The sequence below is a fragment of the Tachypleus tridentatus genome, chromosome 5 (assembly GCF_004210375.1).
Source record: "Tachypleus tridentatus isolate NWPU-2018 chromosome 5, ASM421037v1, whole genome shotgun sequence".
NCBI lineage: Eukaryota > Metazoa > Arthropoda > Merostomata > Xiphosura > Limulidae > Tachypleus > Tachypleus tridentatus.
Genome location: NC_134829.1, coordinates 26,308,690 through 26,331,063, shown reverse-complemented (window position 1 = coordinate 26,331,063; position 22,374 = coordinate 26,308,690). Strand labels below are relative to the sequence as shown.

At 33.9% G+C, this 22,374-nt stretch overlaps 1 protein-coding gene and 1 long non-coding RNA gene across 2 annotated transcripts; one reads left to right on the top strand and one right to left on the bottom strand.

Annotated features, from left to right (window-relative positions):
* Window positions 1–1,297: 1,297 nt before the first annotated feature.
* Window positions 1,298–1,831, bottom strand: LOC143251292 (uncharacterized). The gene has a single exon (XM_076502730.1). The coding sequence runs from the start codon at window positions 1,829–1,831 to the stop codon at window positions 1,298–1,300; it is 534 nt and encodes a 177-aa protein (XP_076358845.1).
* Window positions 1,832–2,932: 1,101 nt separating this feature from the next.
* On the top strand, window positions 2,933–18,733 carry LOC143250775 (uncharacterized). The gene is made up of 3 exons (XR_013028360.1): window positions 2,933–3,186; window positions 5,895–6,281; window positions 18,164–18,733. It is a non-coding gene; the product is annotated as an uncharacterized LOC143250775 (long non-coding RNA).
* The last annotated feature ends 3,641 nt before the right edge of the window (window positions 18,734–22,374 follow it).

Sequence of the window (22,374 nt, the reverse complement as noted above, 5' to 3'; positions counted from 1 at the left end):
AAACTAAACATACACCAAAGTTTCACCACAAATAAAGCTTTTAATGCAGAAGTTGCACATCAGTGTGCAGAGACAGCATTATGACAGCAGAAAACAAAACTTTATGACACACAGTTTCCTCACATAATTTGTATTACAGTCACCTTAATGTTATTACATTTTGGCACAACAGTAACAGTTCTCACAAGCAATAAGGCTCTGCATGCACTTCATTGAAATTTAAAATTATAAGATAGCCATTAAATGATTTGTACTTTAATTTAATTAGTTAACAAGTATTTTCAAGTAAGTATGGCTACATATTAAATCAACAAGTTATTTTTGGCTCAAAATCACACACTTTTGCCTATTCAATAAAGTTTATACTGCAGCAATGTTAGCTGTGTTCTCAATCTAGTGCCATTTGTAAGATGACAAAGGTTGCTTTGATAAGCAAATACATACATAATGTTTGTACTTCTGGTAAATTAGGGACGGCTAGCACAGATAGCCCTCGAGTAGCTTTGTGCGAAATTCAAAAACAAACAAACAAACAATGACTATCTCCCTTCTCTCTACACCTTCACTGCTGAATTAGAAAAGACTGGTGCATATTGCCATCGCGAAGTTTTCCGCGAACTTCCAAACAAACGAAATGAAACCGTTGTCATCATGAGCTGCTGTATTGAGTTTTTCAATGTATTTCTTTGCCAGTCTCTTTCAGGTAAGTTTTATTTATTTCTGTTTATCATACGCTATCTAATATTCTACTGTTTACTGTGGCCATTGATTAACTTACCTGACGGTTCGGTTTAAGCTGAAAACACTACAATGTAACGATCATACCTTTCGCAATAAGAAAGTAGGCAAGTAAAAAGTTGATCATAATCCTTTAAAGTAAAAAGAAAAGATCCTTCCGCCTAAGTTTATTGACGTATAAATATCAAATTAATCTACCATTTATAAAATATTAACGTATTTTTAACGAGTGTTACTGATTCAACTACAGTTATGTTATTATGTTGATAATACCCGTTTCGATACCCGTGGTGGGTAGAGCACAGATAGCTCTTTGTGTAGCTTTGTACTAAACTACAAACAAAATGAAAAACTATAAACTGGATAATGTTTTAAATCATATAATATATATCTAATTTTATAATATATGTATGGACAGGTTACAAACGTTTCTCCTGCTTACAACTGTCAATTATAATTTTTATAGTAGATTATTACATATTATATATTAGAATTTTTATATTTTTTAAGGATTTAACCACATTACAATATATACTTGTCATGACAGCACCAGAAATTTTCAAAGTTCATCATTCACATGCGAGTTCGTTTGGTAATCAGAGACAAGTTCTTCCGGAACACCCCAGTCAGTATGGGCATTTTCCGCATATTGGGCTGAGTTGTTTTTTAACCACATCCCATATTTCAGATTTTTCGCTGTTCCTTCCAATGGAGTTCCAAAAAGAGAATTGCTCATATCTGCGTCGAAATGTGGTTCTAAAAAAAATGGCACAGAATATCTGCTAATTCCTAGATCGATAACTCGATGAATTGTTGGTTTAAATCTTCCCGCAGTAAGTTTGGCCATATTTAGTCCTATGTTAACTATAAGAGCATTCTTTACAGGAGGAATATTTATCCAGTTGTTATCTGAATCTTGCATTTGCAGTCCATGGTAATGAAATGTAGTTAGAAAAGTAAAAAACCCTGCATCACCATGTTTGTCACATAGTAAAACCAAGTTTCCATCTGTAGCCGATTTTGGGGTATGTTGCAATGGACGCGGTGGGTAATGGATTAAACGTAGAGTCGACAGTGGATTCGACTCAAACATTGATGTTAAGCGGATTTTTTAAACCAAGGCCTAATTCTACAAGACGTAATACATCTAGAGACAGTCTATGGTAAACCAAAAATACTCCTCCATCGATTTTCTAAAGTTTGCAGATGCAACTGAATCAGGAGAATTGGGCCAAACATTATTCTCATACAGAGTATCTCGAATCGTTCTTACCTTACTTCGTTTTGTGATGTTATTACAACCACCAATTTCAAAGCTTTCTTTGTACGACGTCCATTCAGGGATAACAGGGAAAAACCCACGATAAAAAACGTTGTTGGCTTTATTCCAAACGTGCCGAGTGACTTGGCGTTTCACATCAATCGGTAAATCAAAGAACCATTTAGTTTGATTAAATAGCTTATCTTCATCATAGTCTGGAATATTCTTTAAGTACATAAACCCCACAGTTTCCATAGCTTCAACAATTTGAGCAGCAACTTTCTCTGGTTTATCCTGAGCCTCCTTCATATCGATTACAGCTAAAGGAAGATCTGACAGCGTTTGGAATGGTTTTATCGTATTCATGTCTGGGGTTATTTCCAGTGTGCAGCTTAAATTTCCAGGACAAAACTCGTAAATAGAGTTTGTTTTAGAATCAAACACTGCATATCTACCACACCTAACAATCGGGGAAGTCAGAAGAAAGAAAACTGGAACCACTAAAGTTCTCAAAACATGCGGCGACATCCTAATCAAATTAATAATCTATCTAAGCCTATCTAAAACGCGACGGTAATAAACTGTCGGTGATGAAACAGGTCAACACATCTGCAAACTTTTATTCTTGTTCCTGTTATTTTTACTTGATTATGTTAAACTATTAAAATAATTAATTTTTCATTAGGTACATGAGCTCGGTATTAAATTGTAAAACACAACTTAAACTTGTCTAGACAACTTACAAAACTAATACTAAATATTAATTTAAATATGTCATTCGATTCATTACTTATCACTAATTTCGAAACTCCGCCCCTCATCAGTGACCTTGAACAAAAAAAGCGAGATTAGGCCTCATACAGTGATATAGTAAATATTTTAATAAAAAAATTAATATTGCATTAAATCAAAAACTTCTACGTAAGTAACTCTGTCGGTAATTAATTTTGTTGTTCTACGTTTAAGTACCTTTTCATGATTGTTTATTACATACATATCAAGCTAACTAACTTGAGATGTGATAAAGTTTCTTGCGAAATATGATGAATTAAAGACATATGCTACTTCATATATTTTTCGTACTGTTGTTCCTCGGTAGAACAGCAGTAAGTTTGCTGCCTTATAGTGATAAAATCAAGTGTTCCATTCCTCGCAGTGGGTAAAGCAAATAGCCCAACGCATAATCTGTAAGTAAATATTTATTATATAATTATTCAGATTGAATTTTTTTCAATTAAATAATTCAACAATTTACTTCATTGTCGTCAAGAGTTTAGACATGAGTACACATAAAAATGGTGACTTCACAGATACCAACAATGGTAGGCCTGGCATGGCCAAGCGTGTTAAGGCGTGCGACTCGTAATTTGAGGGTCGCGGGTTCGAATCCCCGTCACACCAAACATGCTCGCCCTTTCAGCCGTGGTGCGTTATAATGTGACGGTCAATCCCACTATTCGTTGGTAAAAGAGTAGCCCAAGAGTTGGCGGTGGGTGGTGATGACTAGTTGCCTTCCCTCTAGTCTTACACTGCTAAATTAGGGACGGCTAGCACAGATAGCCCTCGAGTAGCTTTGTGCGAAATTCAAAAAACAAACAAACCAACAACGGTGCGAATTACATACAGTCTTGTTGGTTATGGACCCTCATGTGACACTGGATACGGCAAACATACTGTGATTGACCTAACATATTCAACTTTGTTTTCATTATTATCATATAGCATTACCAAAAACATTCCCTAATTAATTACACTATAAAATTATACACACGTCTTGCGGGCTCAGTTATTGAAACGAAATTGTTTTTAAAATATTCTTAGCATTCCAGCTAATTATTATTTATTTAATTTTTTCTGCGTTATTTGTGCATTATATAATTAATACTAGAAACTGTTATATTGTTTATGTTCACTACTGATAAAGTTTTGTCTCGTTCTTTTATAATTATGGCCTAGCGCGTTAAGGCGTGCGCTTCGTAATCTGAGGGTCGCGGGTTCGCGCCCGAGTCGTGCCAAACATGCTCGCCCTCCCAGCCGTGAGGGCGTTATAATGTGACGGTCAATCCCACTATTCGTTGGTAAAAGAGTAGCCCAAGAGTTGGCGGTGGGTGGTGATGATTAGCTGCATCCCCTCTAGTCTTACACTGCTAAATTAGGGACGGCTAGCACAGATAGCCCTCGAGTAGCTTTGTGCGAAATTCCAAAACAAACAAACAAACAAAGCCGTACAGCGCGTTCTGTGTAGCTGCTGTACGTCGTTCTCTTGTCAGTTGGTTAGACTGATGAGAACGCCGCTGAGGGCCTTTATCCGTTCATTTCCTCCTATAACTCTCCCACAGTACGGGTAACAGGAACTCCATAGACACTTCATAAGTCGCACTCTGGAGCTTACACAAGCCAATATTAACTTTGTTGATGGGCCTACCCAAATCCTGTAGTGACTGCTGGCTTTAACAGCTCTGTTTCTACAGAGAAGTCTTTGCGCAGAGCCGCTGTCAGCATAGAGCGAGCGGCACGAGTCTATTATCACATGATAAGAAATACCACAGTGCAGAACCCTGAAATGCCCAGGCCGACTTAAATTCAGTATGCGTGTATGTTTTGTTTTCTCTGTTATTGTTCTTTAAAAACTTCCAGAAGAAGGTAAACATGATTTTCGAGGAAAAAAGACCCCGCTATTTTGCGCCACACTGCTGTTGTTTGTAACTTAACATGTGCTCGTGATGTTGGTAAAGGCCATCATATAGGTGAGCGCAAATTATTTAAACTGCTTTTCTCACTTCTGTTGCTTTCAACCGTGCTTCAGTATGGTCGACTTTAATTTTAATACTCAACATTACCTTATAAAGAAAACTATATTCCACATCACCATCATTACAGCTACAACACTGATTTACACACTTCACAGTTGACACAAGTTCTCATGGTGAATATCCCACAAATAATGCCCGATTCAACTTCTCTCTCTCGGTATATATATTTGTATACCCAGGAAGGTCAGGTACAGTAGACCTCCTCCTCCTACAATTACTTTGTTGGAGTGGCCTGATTCATACATTTAGAATAAATACAAAATGGCTGAAGTAATAGCATATCTTTAAATCTGGTCCTTTTCAGGGCAATGTCCATTTATATTGTTCATTCATTTTTTAATTTTTTTATAAGTCTAGAACGTAGGTGGCCTGTTTTATTTTAGCTCTATTTTATTATTATTTTAAATTTGATGTTATCTTAAAGATCTGATGTACAAGTTTAACGGGGAGAGGTGTTTAGGTCTCTCTTCATCATATATGTAATATCTGTCTAGTTCGCATAACAACTCATTTTTTCGCCAATTTTTATCTAAATATTTTATTGTACTATGTAGAAGTCTATCTGGTATTGTTTGTGTATTTGAGTAATTGTGCATGAACTTTGAGGAAGTGGTTTTAGGTACCCTGTATGCTGATGTAATTAGTGTATTCTGTAATGTTTGGAGTTTGGTTTGTATTTGTTTTTCACTTACATTAATCCACGCAGGAGCTGCATAGTCTACTACTGGTCTTATACATGTTTTGTATTTTTTACAGATGTTTTCAGGTGTTCAGAAGTTTTTACAAGTTAGATTCCTAGCATAGTTTATTCTTCGCCAAATTTTAGTTTTTATGTTATTTACATGTTTTATCCATGTAAGTTTAGAATCATATGTTAACCCTAAAAAATTTTGCAGATGTAGCAGTTTGGAGAAGCTTTCCGTTTATGTAGATTTGGGGTTGAACTTTTTGATGTTTCGTTGATTTTGAAAATATTACCAATTGTATCTTCGCTGTATTTATTTTAATTCTATATTTTTCACAATATTCACATAATCTATTTACTTGTGGTTGTAAGTTAATGGCTGCTATTTCTGGTGTAGGGGCACTTTTCCAAATTGCTAGATCATGAACGAACTGTGACGCGTATCCACGGTTTGGGTCTTTGAGTGGCATATTATTTACATACATGATGAAGAGAATAGGACTAACCACCCCTCCTTGAAGGACGCCAGCTTCTGGAGTGAAGAACTCCGAGAAAGTTCCCTCTACGTGTATTCTACATTTTCTGTTTTTCAAAAAGTAAGAAAACCAGCGAATAATTCCACGCTGTAGTCCCATTTCGTACATACGGAACCGAAGACCATTGTGCCATACAGTGTCGAATGCTTTCTCAATACCCAGGAATCAGGCGAAAGTGCATTCTTTTTTCATTAAAGCTATTCAACATTTCAAGTAGCATTTGTTATTTCTAATCTTCAAAAGGCATGGTAAATTTTCTTAGCCAAAATTTGCGGCTTTTTTATTTCACGTTCTTATGTTATTGCTTTGTATATTATGATACGTTAAATATTATAATAAATAACAATTTTTTTTACATTTAATATTTAAAAAATTGGTCACGTGTTTAGTAAATATTTGTTAAACTATCGTTCAGGAAACCTAGGAATTAAATTTGAAACTATGGTATTTACAGTGCAAGGCCTAATATTGTCTCTCATTTCTTACATTCCATTTCCAAATATGCCTTTAATGTAATAACTGAATACTCATCCTATTAAAACAAATTTACTGCCACGTCGCAGGCCTAAACAAATAATTCACACTAATTTAGGTAGAATAAGTATGCAGTAATAACGAAGGTCGAAAGAAATTAATAATTATTTAACAAGCTGTATAGAACACGTATTTACCAGTTCAACACGATGTTTTGTTTTTAAAATTAAACAATTCAATAAACTTACTGCAGGTTTTAAATTATATACCGACAACGAGTAAACAAATAAAAGTAATGTTTATTTTTTAAAACGCCAAAAACATACATAACATATGAAACCGAGGTTCACAATATTTTACATTATATAAAAACATCCAGTAAAGAACTAATACAACAGTGAAAAAACGAAACTACACTCTTAACTTCACCAGTTGTCACTCTTTCACGAACACGTTTTTCTCCAATACTATTTCAGTCATGCTTTCTGTTATACTAATAACACTGCAATTGTTAACGTTCTTAAATGCTAGTATATACGCAACCACCTATAACATTTTGTATAAGCACGTTTAAAATATATTGTACATTTTACTTCGGACTGCATTTCTTACGTCGAAACCGTTTTATTTTGACATATAACTATCAGACCAGCCTTTAGGTTTACTGTCATGTTATCTACAGAAACTGGTGTTTCTAAAGTCTGACCACCTATCCAAAAAAAATTTAAAACAACAAACCCAAATCCTCATCATTATTTCTTAACTAATGCTTCTAACTTTTGATCACCGTTCCAGCTGAGCATAACCCCTTATGAATTTTGTAAAAAAGCACTTTTGACTTTTGAACACTAGCAAGACAAATCAAAAACCTCTGAACCAAAATCATTTTGTTCAGTAATCTTCTAATGTAATGTTAACACATTTCTATCTTTTGAAGTGATGTACATCTACATACATTTAGTATAAGGTGAAGCTTTCAATAAGGTTTTTTTTAACACACTCCTGCTACAGAACCTATGCTCAAATGAAATAGAGTAAATGAGTGAAAAAGCCAAAATGCGAGTGTCACATTTAATTTCAGTGAACAATGTTTACAATGTCATGTATTTAGATTGTGTGAAAAAACAATCTTTAGTGTGAAATATGAGGATGTAATTAAGGTAGACATTCTCCAACAATGTATATACACAACACATATTAAGATGTCAGGATTCAAGTTACTCTTGAAACAACGGACAAATAATTGTATTACCTGATGTGAAACATGCAGTGACACTCCTTTATCCTACCTAACCATATAATTACCTATTCTGTTATCTGTGATTTAGTGTGGACACACCCCCTAACCTACCAAATTGCATAATTACCTCATCTTTATTCTGCCATCTGATAATTTAGTGTGGGCACTCCTCCACCCTACCAGATCATACATTTACCTCCCATCTTTATTTTGTCATTCAGAACTTTAGCTTGGATTTTATAATGGCTTACTAAACCATACAATTACAATACCTCTCACTAACTGTGCAGTTTTCTTACTCTCCAAATCTAGCTAACTGTACCACACAATCATTCTGTGGTTTGGATAGTTTAAGATCTTTATCTGTGCTATTGAAATAATAGAATAATTATCCTTTATTTTCTTTATCTAATGAAAATACAAGACATCCTTTTAACTTACAGTAACTAAGCATTTCATAAATATGTTAAATCTAAGGCATTCCATTAGTTTCCTGAATGATAAAAAAAAGTATTAGCCATGTAATTTTATCAGTAGATAAATATATTCAATCATTGAATGGCAACAACAAAATCAATAACTGTTTACCTCTACCATAATAAATAGCAACACTCAAATATTTTCTACTCTAGTGAACAGTGGAAATTCCTAGTTTAACAAATTACATGCAGCAATATTCACACAAAATATCAAAAGGTGGTACAGCTTGGAGGATCATAATAATGTAACATTATTGCCCAAAGTTACACATTTTTGATTTAGTTTTAGAAACCAATATAATTTAATACTCTCTATGGTTATCTTTGATTTCTTCTGTAATATGACACTTAAAATTACCATTCAACTGTTTTTCAACCCAACACAACATATACAGAGTGCAGTGTATAATGTACCATTCAATTTTTGGCTGAACAACTATAAAAAAAATCTAGTTATACAGTAATATTTTAGGATTTATAACAATTGTTCAAATTCATTACATACACAACTTCCCAAATTATTTCTTTGAATTACATTAGAACAGAAATTCCTGTTTTATTACTTTTTATGGTATTTCATTTAAATAATTTCTAAGTTACATTTTAAATACTAAACATACTTTTACCATCTTAAAAGAGTAAGTTCTGAACACTAAGATACTGTTAGTCATACTTTTTTAATGGTTTTCCTTTATAGATTAGTCATAGTATAAGTAAATAGTGACTAGTGAGATAGCATTAAAAAATATACCCTCATTAAATGTGCTTTTATCATAACATAATATCCACTTAATATTCTTATTATTTTACACTCTCTGTATGAAGTAGCCATCACATTGAGACACAATCAATGTCTGATCAGCCTATTCACTTGCCTTATATGAAGATCATATTTCTGAACATACATGAATATGTTTCCTGGTTTAGAGAAAGGAACTAATTGTTCTGGACAATTTTGTCACACAGAAGTACTAGAACAAAGAAATCAGGGAACTGATCCAAACTAACATTAAAATAAAAAAAAAAGCCTAAGAATGAAAGACATTAGAATGAAATACTGGGTGTGGCACATTCCAGCATAAAAATAAAGAAACCAAGGGTCTGGCTTTAACACAAGAACAAAGACATCATGGTTCTCATTTAAGTTAGTATTTTAACATAGAAACTATGGTTCTGAATGATACTTAAAATAGTAAGTTCTGAACACTAAGATACCCTTAGTTATAATATCTAAATGCTTTCCTTTATAGATTAGTCACAGTGTAAGCAAACACTGACTAGTGAGATAGAATTTAGAAATAAACAAACTGAAATTCTGCCCACTGTAGCAAGAGAACAAGGATATCAAATTTCTGCTCAACATTAGCATTAAAATCAAAGTCAATTTACTGGCTCATCTAAGCAGTAGGAAAAAACAACAACAGTTCTGAGTTACAAGCTAAGAGAAGAACAAAGAAACTACTGGTGTTTCCTGAAACTATCATTAGAACAAAGCTAGGATTCCTGTAAAATATAGCACTAAATTATTTACACATACTTTCATTTGAAGCTAAAAGGGTTCTGGAATAAGCTAGCACTAAAACATGGAAAGCAAGGTTTTGATCCATATAGCACTACAATTGCACCAAAGTATTTGTGGCTTGCACTAATGCTAAAGCCATTTGACAGAAGTCAGAGTGCTGGTCTAAACAGACACAAAAATTACATTAATTAAATAATACATTTAGTTTGTGACTATCAAAAAAAGTTCAAATGCTAATCCACTTATGTTACAATCTTTAAAAACAAACCAAGGTATGGCCAAAAGAAATAGAATATCTCTTCACAGACAATCACAATTCTGTTTTGTCCAAGCTATTACTTAATTGTTTTATAAAGGAATCCTAGGTTCTGGCTCTCTTGATTTCTTTACAAAGGAAACCAAGGTGAAAGGTCAAGCAAGCAAGTAATCAAACTAATTAAAAACAATTAAATGTTTACATTCAAACACATGTATCATCTGTTTAAAACTTTCAATAAAACTATCACATGCCATTTAGAAAAAAAATCAAGGTTCTAGCTTAAAAGCAATTGATGTTCTGGCCTTAAGTAACCCTTTGATACTTCCACAAACACCTTCTGAACATAGCTAATGCTTTGCCAATTGAGAAAGGAAACTAATGATTGTACACCAATGTTGTTAATTAATTTATATATAATTAATGGCCAACAATATCTTGACCTAAGCTAAATTTAACCTATTTAATATAAACCACAGTTCATCTTCAAGGTGATGCTGAACCTATTTAAGAGTGAATAGTTTCTGGCTCAAGTAAGCAGTTATTTGAATAATATTAGGATTCTAGCATAAAACAGCATGTGGCCAATACAAAAGTGTAGAACATTTGTCCACTCTCAAGTTTGGCTTAAGGAAATATTATGTTTTCAAATCAAAGAAGCACTCAAGCTATATTCTAATAGGAGCCAAGTTCCTGAAACTATACTGCAATTAAACATTTTTACAAATTGATCACCATAGCTATGCTGAATGCCGAGCTTTGACGTGAAAGAACACTTTACTGTTGTGTTAAAACTATTTTGTGTGTGTGTGTGTGTGTGTGTGTTTTCTTATAGCAAAGCCACATTGGGCTAAAGCTATTTTAAAAGAAGCTAATAAAAGGGTCTTTTATATCCTAGATAAAATCTGACAAATCATAAGTATGGGCAAAGCTTAACACCAGCTTAACACAATCTAATTTGCTCACTTATACTATAAAGCCTCTAAATATGTCATAATATTCATGCTAACCATTTCTCATATTGCATGCCATACAATTTTAAAACAGATACTTATATTTTAAAATATATGCCTACATACATAAAAATATAGTGTTCTGTCACAAAAAGCATATAGGTCTTACCTTCAATTTTTTGAATCACTTCTCAAGGAACCACAATATTTACATTCAGGATTTGTCTTTCCTCTATTCAGATTGGTTAATGCATTCCCATTAGGACAAATCACTCTCTCAATATTCTATTTAGAAATACTTGATTTCATAAGAAGCTAAAACTATCTCCTATGCAAATCTTACCCACATTAACATGTTTTCCTTTAATGCTTATATAATGATATTGCAAAACATTAGCAATGCATCAGTTCAATACAGTTTACTGTTTTGTTGTTGTTTTTTTTCATATAGTAGCCATAGCACAAAAAATTGAGAAGATTCAGTCTTAGATATATTGCTGTCATTTTTGGTTTCTTAAATGACTTTTGTTCACAACTCAGTTTACTTTATAAATTGAGATTTTTAATATTTCAAAAATCTGTCATTCCACCAATACTTAAAAATGAGCATCTAAATTTTTCTTGCAAGCACTTATTATGAATCACAAATAAGGAAGATGACAGTGATGAACACAACACAGCTTTATATATAAAGTAACAACAAGTATTCAAGTAATACTGTGTGTGTGCAGATCAAGCAATAAACACAGCCAGTTCATCGGTGACAAATTCTTTGCTGTGTTACTATGGCCCAGGGGTGAAAAACATTACAGGTACTCAGTTGTTAAAAAAACAAAAAAGACAGAGCAGCTCAAGTCAGTCCTGTACTACTACCATCTTAAAAAACAAGTTCCAATACACAGTACCGGTGAGTATCGGCAGAATTTCAACCCTGCTAGGGACAGTAACACATACTCTATACAAGCATGTACTTACCAAGAAAGAAAACTTTTAAACATGCAGAAAAGAGTTTCCTAGTGACATTTGAGGGATTTAGATAACAATACAAAAACTAAACATACACCAAAATTTCACCACAAATAAAGCTTTTAATGCAGAAGTTGCACATCAGTGTGCAGAGACAGCATTATGACAGCAGAAAACAAAACTTTATGAGACACAGTTACCTCACATAATTTGTATTACAGTCACCTTAATGTTATTACATTTTGGCACAACAGTAACAGTTCTCACAAGCAATAAGGCTCTGCATGCACTTCATTGAAATTTAAAATTATAAGATAGCCATTAAATGATTTGTACTTTCATTTGATTAGTTAACAAGTATTTTCAAGTAAGTATGGCTACATATTAAATCAACAAGTTATTTTTGGCTCAAAATCACACACTTTTGCCTATTCAATAAAGTTTATACTGCAGCAATGTTAGCTGTGTTCTCAATCTAGTGCCATTTGTAAGATGACAAAGGTTGCTTTGATATGCAAATGCATACATAACGTTTGTACTTCTGGTAAATTAGGGACGGCTAGCACAGATAGCCCTCGAGTAGCTTTGTGCGAAATTCAAAAACAAACAAACAAACAATGACTATCTCCCTTCTCTCTACACCTTCACTGCTGAATTAGAAAAGACTGGTGCATATGGCCATCGCGAAGTTTTCCGCGAACTTCCAAACAAACGAAATGAAACCGTTGTCATCATGAGCTGCTGTATTGAGTTTTTCAATGTATTTCTTTGCCAGTCTCTTTCAGTTAAGTTTTATTTATTTTTGTTTATCATACGCTATCTAATATTCTACTGTTTACTGTGGCCATTGATTAACTTACCTGACGGTTCAGTTTAAGCTGAAAACATTACAATGTCACGACCATACCTTTCGCAATAAGAAAGTAGGCAAGTAAAAAGTTGATCATAATCCTTTAAAGTAAAAAGAAAAGATCCTTCCGCCTAAGTTTATTGACGTATAAATATCAAATTAATCTACCATTTATAAAATATTAACGTATTTTTAACGAGTGTTACTGATTCAACCACAGTTATGTTATTATGTTGATAATACCCGTTTCGATACCCGTGGTGGGTAGAGCACAGATAGCTCTTTGTGTAGCTTTGTACTAAACTACAAACAAAATGAAAAACTATAAACTGGATAATGTTTTAAATCATATAATATATATCTAATTTTATAATATATGCATGCACAGGTTACAAACGTTTCTCCTGCTAACAACTTTCAATTATAATTTTTATAGTAGATTATTACATATTATATATTAGAATTTTTATATTTTTTAAGGATTTAACCACATTACAATATATATATATATATATACTTGTCATGACAGCACCAGAAATTTTCAAAGTTCATCATTCACATGCGAGTTCGTTTGGTAATCAGAGACAAGTTCTTCCGGAACACCCCAGTCAGTATGGGCATTTTCCGCATATTGGGCTGAGTTGTTTTTTAACCACATCCCATATTTCAGATTTTTCGCTGTTCCTTCCAATGGAGTTCCAAAAAGAGAATTGCTCATATCTGCGTCGAAATGTGGTTCTAAAAAAAATGGCACAGAATATCTGCTAATTCCTAGATCGATAACTCGATGAATTGTTGGTTTAAATCTTCCCGCAGTAAGTTTGGCCATATTTAGTCCTATGTTAACTATAAGAGCATTCTTTACAGGAGGAATATTTATCCAGTTGTTATCTGAATCTTGCATTTGCAGTCCATGGTAATGAAATGTAGTTAGAAAAGTAAAAAACCCTGCATCACCATGTTTGTCACATAGTAAAACCAAGTTTCCATCTGTAGCCGATTTTGGGGTATGTTGCAATGGACGCGGTGGGTAATGGATTAAACGTAGAGTCGACAGTGGATTCGACTCAAACATTGATGTTAAGCGAGATTTTTTTAAACCAAGGCCTAATTCTACAAGACGTAATACATCTAGAGACAGTCTATGGTAAACCAAAAAATACTCCTCCATCGATTTTCTAAAGTTTGCAGATGCAACTGAATCAGGAGAATTGGGCCAAACATTATTCTCATACAGAGTATCTCGAATCGTTCTTACCTTACTTCGTTTTGTGATGTTATTACAACCACCAATTTCAAAGCTTTCTTTGTACGACGTCCATTCAGGGATAACAGGGAAAAACCCACGATAAATAAAGTTGTTGGCTTTATTCCAAACGTGCCGAGTGACTTGGCGTTTCACATCAATCGGTAAATCAAAGAACCATTTAGTTTGATTAAATAGCTTATCTTCATCATAGTCTGGAATATTCTTTAAGTACATAAACCCCACAGTTTCCATAGCTTCAACAATTTGAGCAGCAACTTTCTCTGGTTTTTCCTGAGCCTCCTTCATATCGATTACAGCTAAAGGAAGATCTGACAGCGTTTGGAATGGTTTTATCGTATTCATGTCTGGGGTTATTTCCAGTGTGCAGCTTAAATTTCCAGGACAAAACTCGTAAATAGAGTTTGTTTTAGAATCAAACACTGCATATCTACCACACCTAACAATCGGGGAAGTCAGAAGAAAGAAAACTGGAACCACTAAAGTTCTCAAAACATGCGGCGACATCCTAATCAAATTAATAATCTATCTAAGCCTATCTAAAACGCGACGGTAATAAACTGTCGGTGATGAATCAGGTCAACACATCTGCAAACTTTTATTGTTGTTCCTGTTATTTTTACTCGATTATGTTAAACTATTAAAATAATTAATTTTTCATTAGGTACATGAGCTCGGTATTAAATTGTAAAACACAACTTAAACTTGCCTAGACAACTTACAAAACTAATACTAAATATTAATTTAAATATGTCATTCGATTCATTACTTATCACTAATTTCGAAACTCCGCCCCTCATCAGTGACCTTGAACAAAAGAAGCGAGATTAGGCCTCATACAGTGATATAGTAAATATTTTAATAAAAAAAAATAATATTGCATTAAATCAAGAACTTCTACGTCAGTAACTCTGTCGGTAATTAATTTTGTTGTTCTACGTTTAAGTACCTTTTCATGATTGTTTATTACATACATATCAAGCTAACTAACTTGAGATGTGATAAAGTTTCTTGCGAAATATGATGAATTAAAGACATATGCTACTTCATATATTTTTCGTACTGTTGTTCCTCGGTAGAACAGCAGTAAGTTTGCTGCCTTATAGTGATAAAATCAAGTGTTCCATTCCTCGCAGTGGGTAAAGCAAATAGCCCAACGCATAATCTGTAAGTAAATATTTATTATATAATTATTCAGATTGAATTTTTTTCAATTAAATAATTCAACAATTTACTTCATTGTCGTCAAGAGTTTAGACATGAGTACACATAAAAATGGTGACTTCACAGATACCAACAATGGTAGGCCTGGCATGGCCAAGCGTGTTAAGGCGTGCGACTCGTAATTTGAGGGTCGCGGGTTCGAATCCCCGTCACACCAAACATGCTCGCCCTTTCAGCCGTGGGGCGTTTTATGTGACGGTCAATCCCACTATTCGTTGGTAAAAGAGTAGCCCAAGAGTTGGCGGTGGGTGGTGATGACTAGTTGCCTTCCCTCTAGTCTTACACTGCTAAATTAGGGACGGCTAGCACAGATAATAGCCCTCGAGTAGCTTTGTGCGAAATTCAAAAAACAAACAAACAAACCAACAACGGTGCGAATTACATACAGTCTTGTTGGTTATGGACCCTCATGTGACACTGGATACGGCAAACATACTGTGATTGACCTAACATATTCAACTTTGTTTTCATTATTATCATATAGCATTACCAAAAACATTCCCTAATTAATTTCACTATAAAATTATACACACGTCTCGCGGGCTCAGTTATTGAAACGAAATTGTTTTTAAAATATTCTTAGCATTCCAGCTAATTATTATTTATTTAATTTTTTCTGCGTTATTTGTGCATTATATAATTAATACTAGAAACTGTTATATTGTTTATGTTCAATACTGATTGTTTGTTTGTTTGTTTGGGAATTTCGCACAAAGCTACTCGAGGGCTATCTGTGCTAGCCGTCCCTAATTTAGCAGTGTAAGACTAGAGGGAAGGCAGCTAGTCATCACCACCCACCGCCAACTCTTGGGCTACTCTTTACCAACGAATAGTGGGATTCACCGTCACATTATACACCCCCACGGCTAGGAGGGCGAGCACGTTTAGCGCGACGCGGGCGCGAACCCGCTTCACTACTGATAAAGCTTTGTCTCGTTCTTTTATAATTATGGCCTAGCGCGTTAAGGCGTGCGCTTCGTAATCTGGGGGTCGCGGGTTCGCACCCGAGTCGTGCCAAACATGCTCGCCCTCCCAGCCGTGAGGGCGTTATAATGTGACGGTCAATCCCACTATTCGTTGGTAAAAGAGTAGCCCAAGAGTTGGCGGTGGGTGGTGATGATTAGCTGCATCCCCTCTAGTCTTACACTGCTAAATTAGGGACGGCTAGCACAGATAGCACTCGAGTAGCTTTGTGCGAAATTCCAAAACAAACAAACAAAGCCGTACAGCGCGTTCTGTGTAGCTGCTGTACGTCGTTCTCTTGTCAGTTGGTTAGACTGATGAGAACGCCGCTGAGGGCCTTTATCCGTTCACTTCCTCCTATAACTCTCCCACAGTACGGGTAACAGGAACTCCATAGACACTTCATAAGTCGCACTCTGGAGCTTACACAAGCCAATATTAACTTTGTTGATGGGCCTACCCAAATCCTGTAGTGACTGCTGGCTTTAACAGCTCTGTTTCTGCAGAGAAGTCTTTGCGCAGAGCCGCTGTCAGCATAGAGCGAGCGGCACGAGTCTATTATCACATGATAAGAAATACCACAGTGAAGGAACCTGAAATGCCCAGGCCGACTTAAATTCAGTATGCGTGTATGTTTTGTTTTCTCTGTTATTGTTCTTTAAAAACTTCCAGAAGAAGGCAAACATGATTTTCGAGGAAAAAAGACCCCGCTATTTTGCGCTACACTGCTGTTGTTAGTAACTTAACATGTGCTCGTGATGTTGGTAAAGGCCATCATATTGGTGAGCGCAAATTATTTAAACTGCTTTTCTCACTTCTGTTGCTTTCAACCGTGCTTCAGTATGGTCGACTTTAATTTTAATTTTAATACTCAACATTACCTTATAAAGAAAACTATATTCCACATCACCATCATTACAGCTACAACACTGATTTACACACTTCACAGTTGACACAAGTTCTCATGGTGAATACCCCACAAATAATGCCCGATTCAACTTCTCTCTCTCGGTATATATATTTGTATACCCAGGAAGGTCAGGTACAGTAGACCTCCTCCTCCTTCAATTACTTTGTTGGAGTGGCCTGATTCATACATTTAGAATAAATACAAAATGGCTGAAGTAATAGCATATCTTTAAATCTGGTCCTTTTCAGGGCAATGTCCATTTATATTGTTCATTCATTTTTTAAATGTTTTTATAAGTCTAGAACGTAGGTGGCCTGTTTTATTTTAGCTCTATTTTATTATTATTTTAAATTTGATGTTATCTTAAAGATCTGATGTACAAGTTTAACGGGGAGAGGTGTTTAGGTCTCTCTTCATCATATATGCAATATCTGTCTAGTTCGCATAACAACTCATTTTTTCGCCAATTTTTATCTAAATATTTTAGTGTACTATGTAGAAGTCTATCTGGTATTGTTTGTGTATTTGAGTAATTGTGCATGAACTTTGAAGAAGTGGTTTTAGGTACCCTGTATGCTGATGTAATTAGTGTATTCTGTAATGTTTGGAGTTTGGTTTGCATTTGTTTTTCACTTACATTAATCCACGCAGGAGCTGCATAGTCTACTACTGGTCTTATACATGTTTTGTATTTTTTACAGATGTTTTCAGGTGTTCAGAAGTTTTTACAAGTTTGACTCCTAGCATAGTTTATTCTTCACCAAATTTTAGTTTTTATGGTATTTACATGTTTTATCCATGTAAGTTTAGAATCATATGTTAACCCTAAACATTTTGCAGATGTAGCAGTTTGGAGAAGCTTTCCGTTTATGTAGATTTGGGGTTGAACTTTTTGATGTTTCGTTGATTTTGAAAATATTACCAATTGTATCTTCGCTGTATTTATTTTAATTCTATATTTTTCACAATATTCACATAATCTAATTACTTGTGGTTGTAAGTTAATGGCTGCTATTTCTGGTGTAGGGGCACTTTTCCAAATTGCTACATCATGAACGAACTGTGACGCGTATCCATGGTTTGGGTCTTTGAGTGGCATATTATCTACATACACGATGAAGAGAATAGAACTAAACACCCATCCTTGAAGGACGCCAGCTTCTGGAGTGAAGAACTCCGAGAAAGTTCCCTCTACGCGTATTCTACATTTTCTGTTTTTCAAAAAGTAAGAAAACCAGCGAATAATTCCACGCTGTGTCCCATTTCGTACGTACGGAACCGAAGACCATTGTGCCATACAGCGTCGAATGTTTTCTCAATACCCAGAAATCAGGCGACAGTGCATTCTTTTTCATTAAAGCTATTCAACATTTCAAGTAGCATTTGTTATTTCTAATCTTTATAAGGCATTGTAAATTTTGTTAGCCAAAATTTGCGGCTTTTTTATTTCACGTTCTTATGTTATTGCTTTGAATATTATGATACGTTAAATATTATAATAAATAACAATTTTTTTACATTTAATATTTAAAAAAATGGTCACGTGTTTAGTAAATATTTGTAAACTATCGTTCAGGAAACCTAGGAATTAAATTTGAAACTATGGTATTTACAGTGCAAGGCCTAATATTGTCTCTCATTTCTAACATTCCATTTCCAAATATGCCTTTAATGTAATAACTGAATACTCATCCTATTAAACACAAATTTACTGCCACGTCGCAGGCCTAAACAAATAATTCACACAAATTTAGGTAGAATAAGTATGCAGTAATAACGAAGGTCGAAAGAAATTAATAATTATTTAACAAGCTGTATAGAACACGTATTTACCAGTACAACACGATGTTTTGTTTTTAAAATTAAACAATTCAATAAACTTATTGCAGGTTTTAAATTATATACCGACAACGAGTAAACAAATAAAAGTAATGTTTATTTTTTAAAACGCCAAAAACATACATAACATATGAAACCGAGGTTCACAATATTTTACATTATATAAAAACATCCAGTAAAGAACTAATACAACAGTGAAAAAACGAAACTACACTCTTAACTTCACCAGTTGTCACTCTTTCACGAACACGTTTTTCTCCAATACTATTTCAGTCATGCTTTCTGTTATACTAATAACACTGCAATTGTTAACGTTCTTAAATGCTAGTATATACGCAACCACCTATAACATTTTGTATAAGCACGTTTAAAATATATTGTACATTTTACTTCGGACTGCATTTCTTACGTCGAAACCGTTTTATTTGACATATAACTATCAGACCAGCCTTTAGGTTTACTGTCATGTTATCTACAGAAACTGGTGTTTCTAAAGTCTGACCACCTATCAAAAAAAATTAAAAACAACAAACCCAAATCCTCATCATTATTTCTTAACTAATGCTTCTAACTTTTGATCACCGTTCCAGCTGAGCATAACCCCTTATGAATTTTGTAAAAAAGCACTTTTGACTTTTGAACACTAGCAAGACAAATCAAAAACCTCTGAACCAAAATCATTTTGTTCAGTAATCTTCTAATGTAATGTTAACACATTTCTATCTTTTGAAGTGATGTACATCTACATACATTTAGTATAAGGTGAAGCTTTCAATAAGGTTTTTTTAACACACTCCTGCTACAGAACCTATGCTTAAATGAAATAGAGTAAATGAGTGAAAAGCCAAAATGCGAGTGTCACATTTAATTTCAGTGAACAATGTTTACAATGTCATGTATTTAGATTGTGTGAAAAAACAATCTTTAGTGTGAAATATGAGGATGTAATTAAGGTAGACATTCTCCAACAATGTATATACACAACACATATTAAGATGTCAGGATTCAAGTTACTCTTGAAACAACAGACAAATAACTGTATTACCTGATGTGAAACATGCAGTGACACTCCCTTATCCTACCTAACCATATAATTACCTATTCTGTTATCTGTGATTTAGTGTGGACACACCCCCTAACCTACCAAATTGCATAATTACCTCATCTTTATTCTGCCATCTGATAATTTAGTGTGGGCACTCCTCCACCCTACCAGATCATACATTTACCTCCCATCTTTATTTTGTCATTCAGAACTTTAGCTTTGATCTTATAATGGCTTACTAAACCATACAATTACAATACCTCTCACTAACTGTGCAGTTTTCTTACTCTCCAAATCTAGCTAACTGTACTACACAATCATTCTGTGGTTTGGATAGTTTAAGATCTTTATCTGTGCTATTGAAATAATAGAATAATTATCCTTTATTTTCTTTATCTAATGAAAATACAAGACATCCTTTTAACTTACAGTAACTAAGCATTTCATAAATATGTTAAATCTAAGGCATTCCATTAGTTTCCTGAATGATAAAAAAAAGTATTAGCCATGTAATTTTATCAGTAGATAAATATATTCAATCATTGAATGGCAACAACAAAATCAATAACTGTTTACCTCTACCACAATAAATAGCAACCCTCAAATATTTTCTACTCTAGTGAACAGTGGAAATTCCTAGTTTAACAAATTACATGCAGCAATATTCACACAAAATATCAAAAGGTGCTACAGCTTGGAGGATCATAATAATGTAACATTATTGCCCAAAGTTACACATTTTTGATTTAGTTTTAGAAACCAATATAATTTAATACTCTCTATGGTTATCTTTGATTTCTTCTGTAATATGACACTTAAAATTACCATTCAACTGTTTTTCAACCCAACACAACATATACAGAGTGCAGTGTATAATGTACCATTCAATTTTTGGCTGAGCAACTATAAAAAAATCTAGTTATACAGTAATATTTTAGGATTTATAACAATTGTTCAAATTCATTACATACACAACTTCCCAAATTATTTCTTTGAATTACATTAGAACAGAAATTCCTGTTTTATTACTTTTTATGGTATTTCACTTAAATAATTTCTAAGTTACATTTTAAATACTAAACATACTTTTACCATCTCAAGTTCTGAACACTAAGATACTGTTAGTCATAATTTTTTAATGGTTTTCCTTTATAGATTAGTCATAGTATAAGTAAATAGTGACTAGTGAGATAGCATTAAAAAATATACCCTCATTAAATGTGCTTTTATCATAACATAATATCCACTTAATTGCAAAACATTAGCAATGCATCAGTTCAATACAGTTTACTGTTTTGTTGTTGTTGTTGTTGTTTTCATATAGTAGCCATAGCACAAAAAATTGAGAAGATTCAGTCTTAGATATATTGCTGTCATTTTTGGTTTCTTAAATGACTTTTGTTCACAACTCAGTTTACTTTATAAATTGAGATTTTTAATATTTCAAAAATCTGTCATTCCACCAATACTTAAAAATGAGCATCTAAATTTTTCTTGCAAGCACTTATTATGAATCACAAATAAGGAAGATGACAGTGATGAACACAACACAGCTTTATATATAAAGTAACAACAAGTATTCAAGTAATACTGTGTGTGTGCAGATCAAGCAATAAACACAGCCAGTTCATCGGTGACAAATTCTTTGCTGTGTTACTATGGCCCAGGGGTGAAAAACATTACAGGTACTCAGTTGTTAAAAAAACAAAAAAGACAGAGCAGCTCAAGTCAGTCCTGTACTACTACCACCTTAAAAAACAAGTTCCAATACACAGTACCGGTGAGTATCGGCAGAATTTCAACCCTGCTAGGGACAGTAACACATACTCTATACAAGCATGTACTTACCAAGAAAGAAAACTTTTAAACATGCAGAAAAGAGTTTCCTAGTGACATTTGAGGGACTTAGATAACAATACAAAAACTAAACATACACCAAAATTTCACCACAAATAAAGCTTTTAATGCAGAAGTTGCACATCAGTGTGCAGAGACAGCATTATGACAGCAGAAAACAAAACTTTATGAGACACAGTTACCTCACATAATTTGTATTACAGTCACCTTAATGTTATTACATTTTGGCACAACAGTAACAGTTCTCACAAGCAATAAGGCTCTGCATGCACTTCATTGAAATTTAAAATTATAAGATAGCCATTAAATGATTTGTACTTTCATTTGATTAGTTAACAAGTATTTTCAAGTAAGTATGGCCACATATTAAATCAACAAGTTATTTTTGGCTCAAAATCACACACTTTTGCCTATTCAATAAAGTTTATACTGCAGCAATGTTAGCTGTGTTCTCAATCTAGTGCCATTTGTAAGATGACAAAGGTTGCTTTGATAT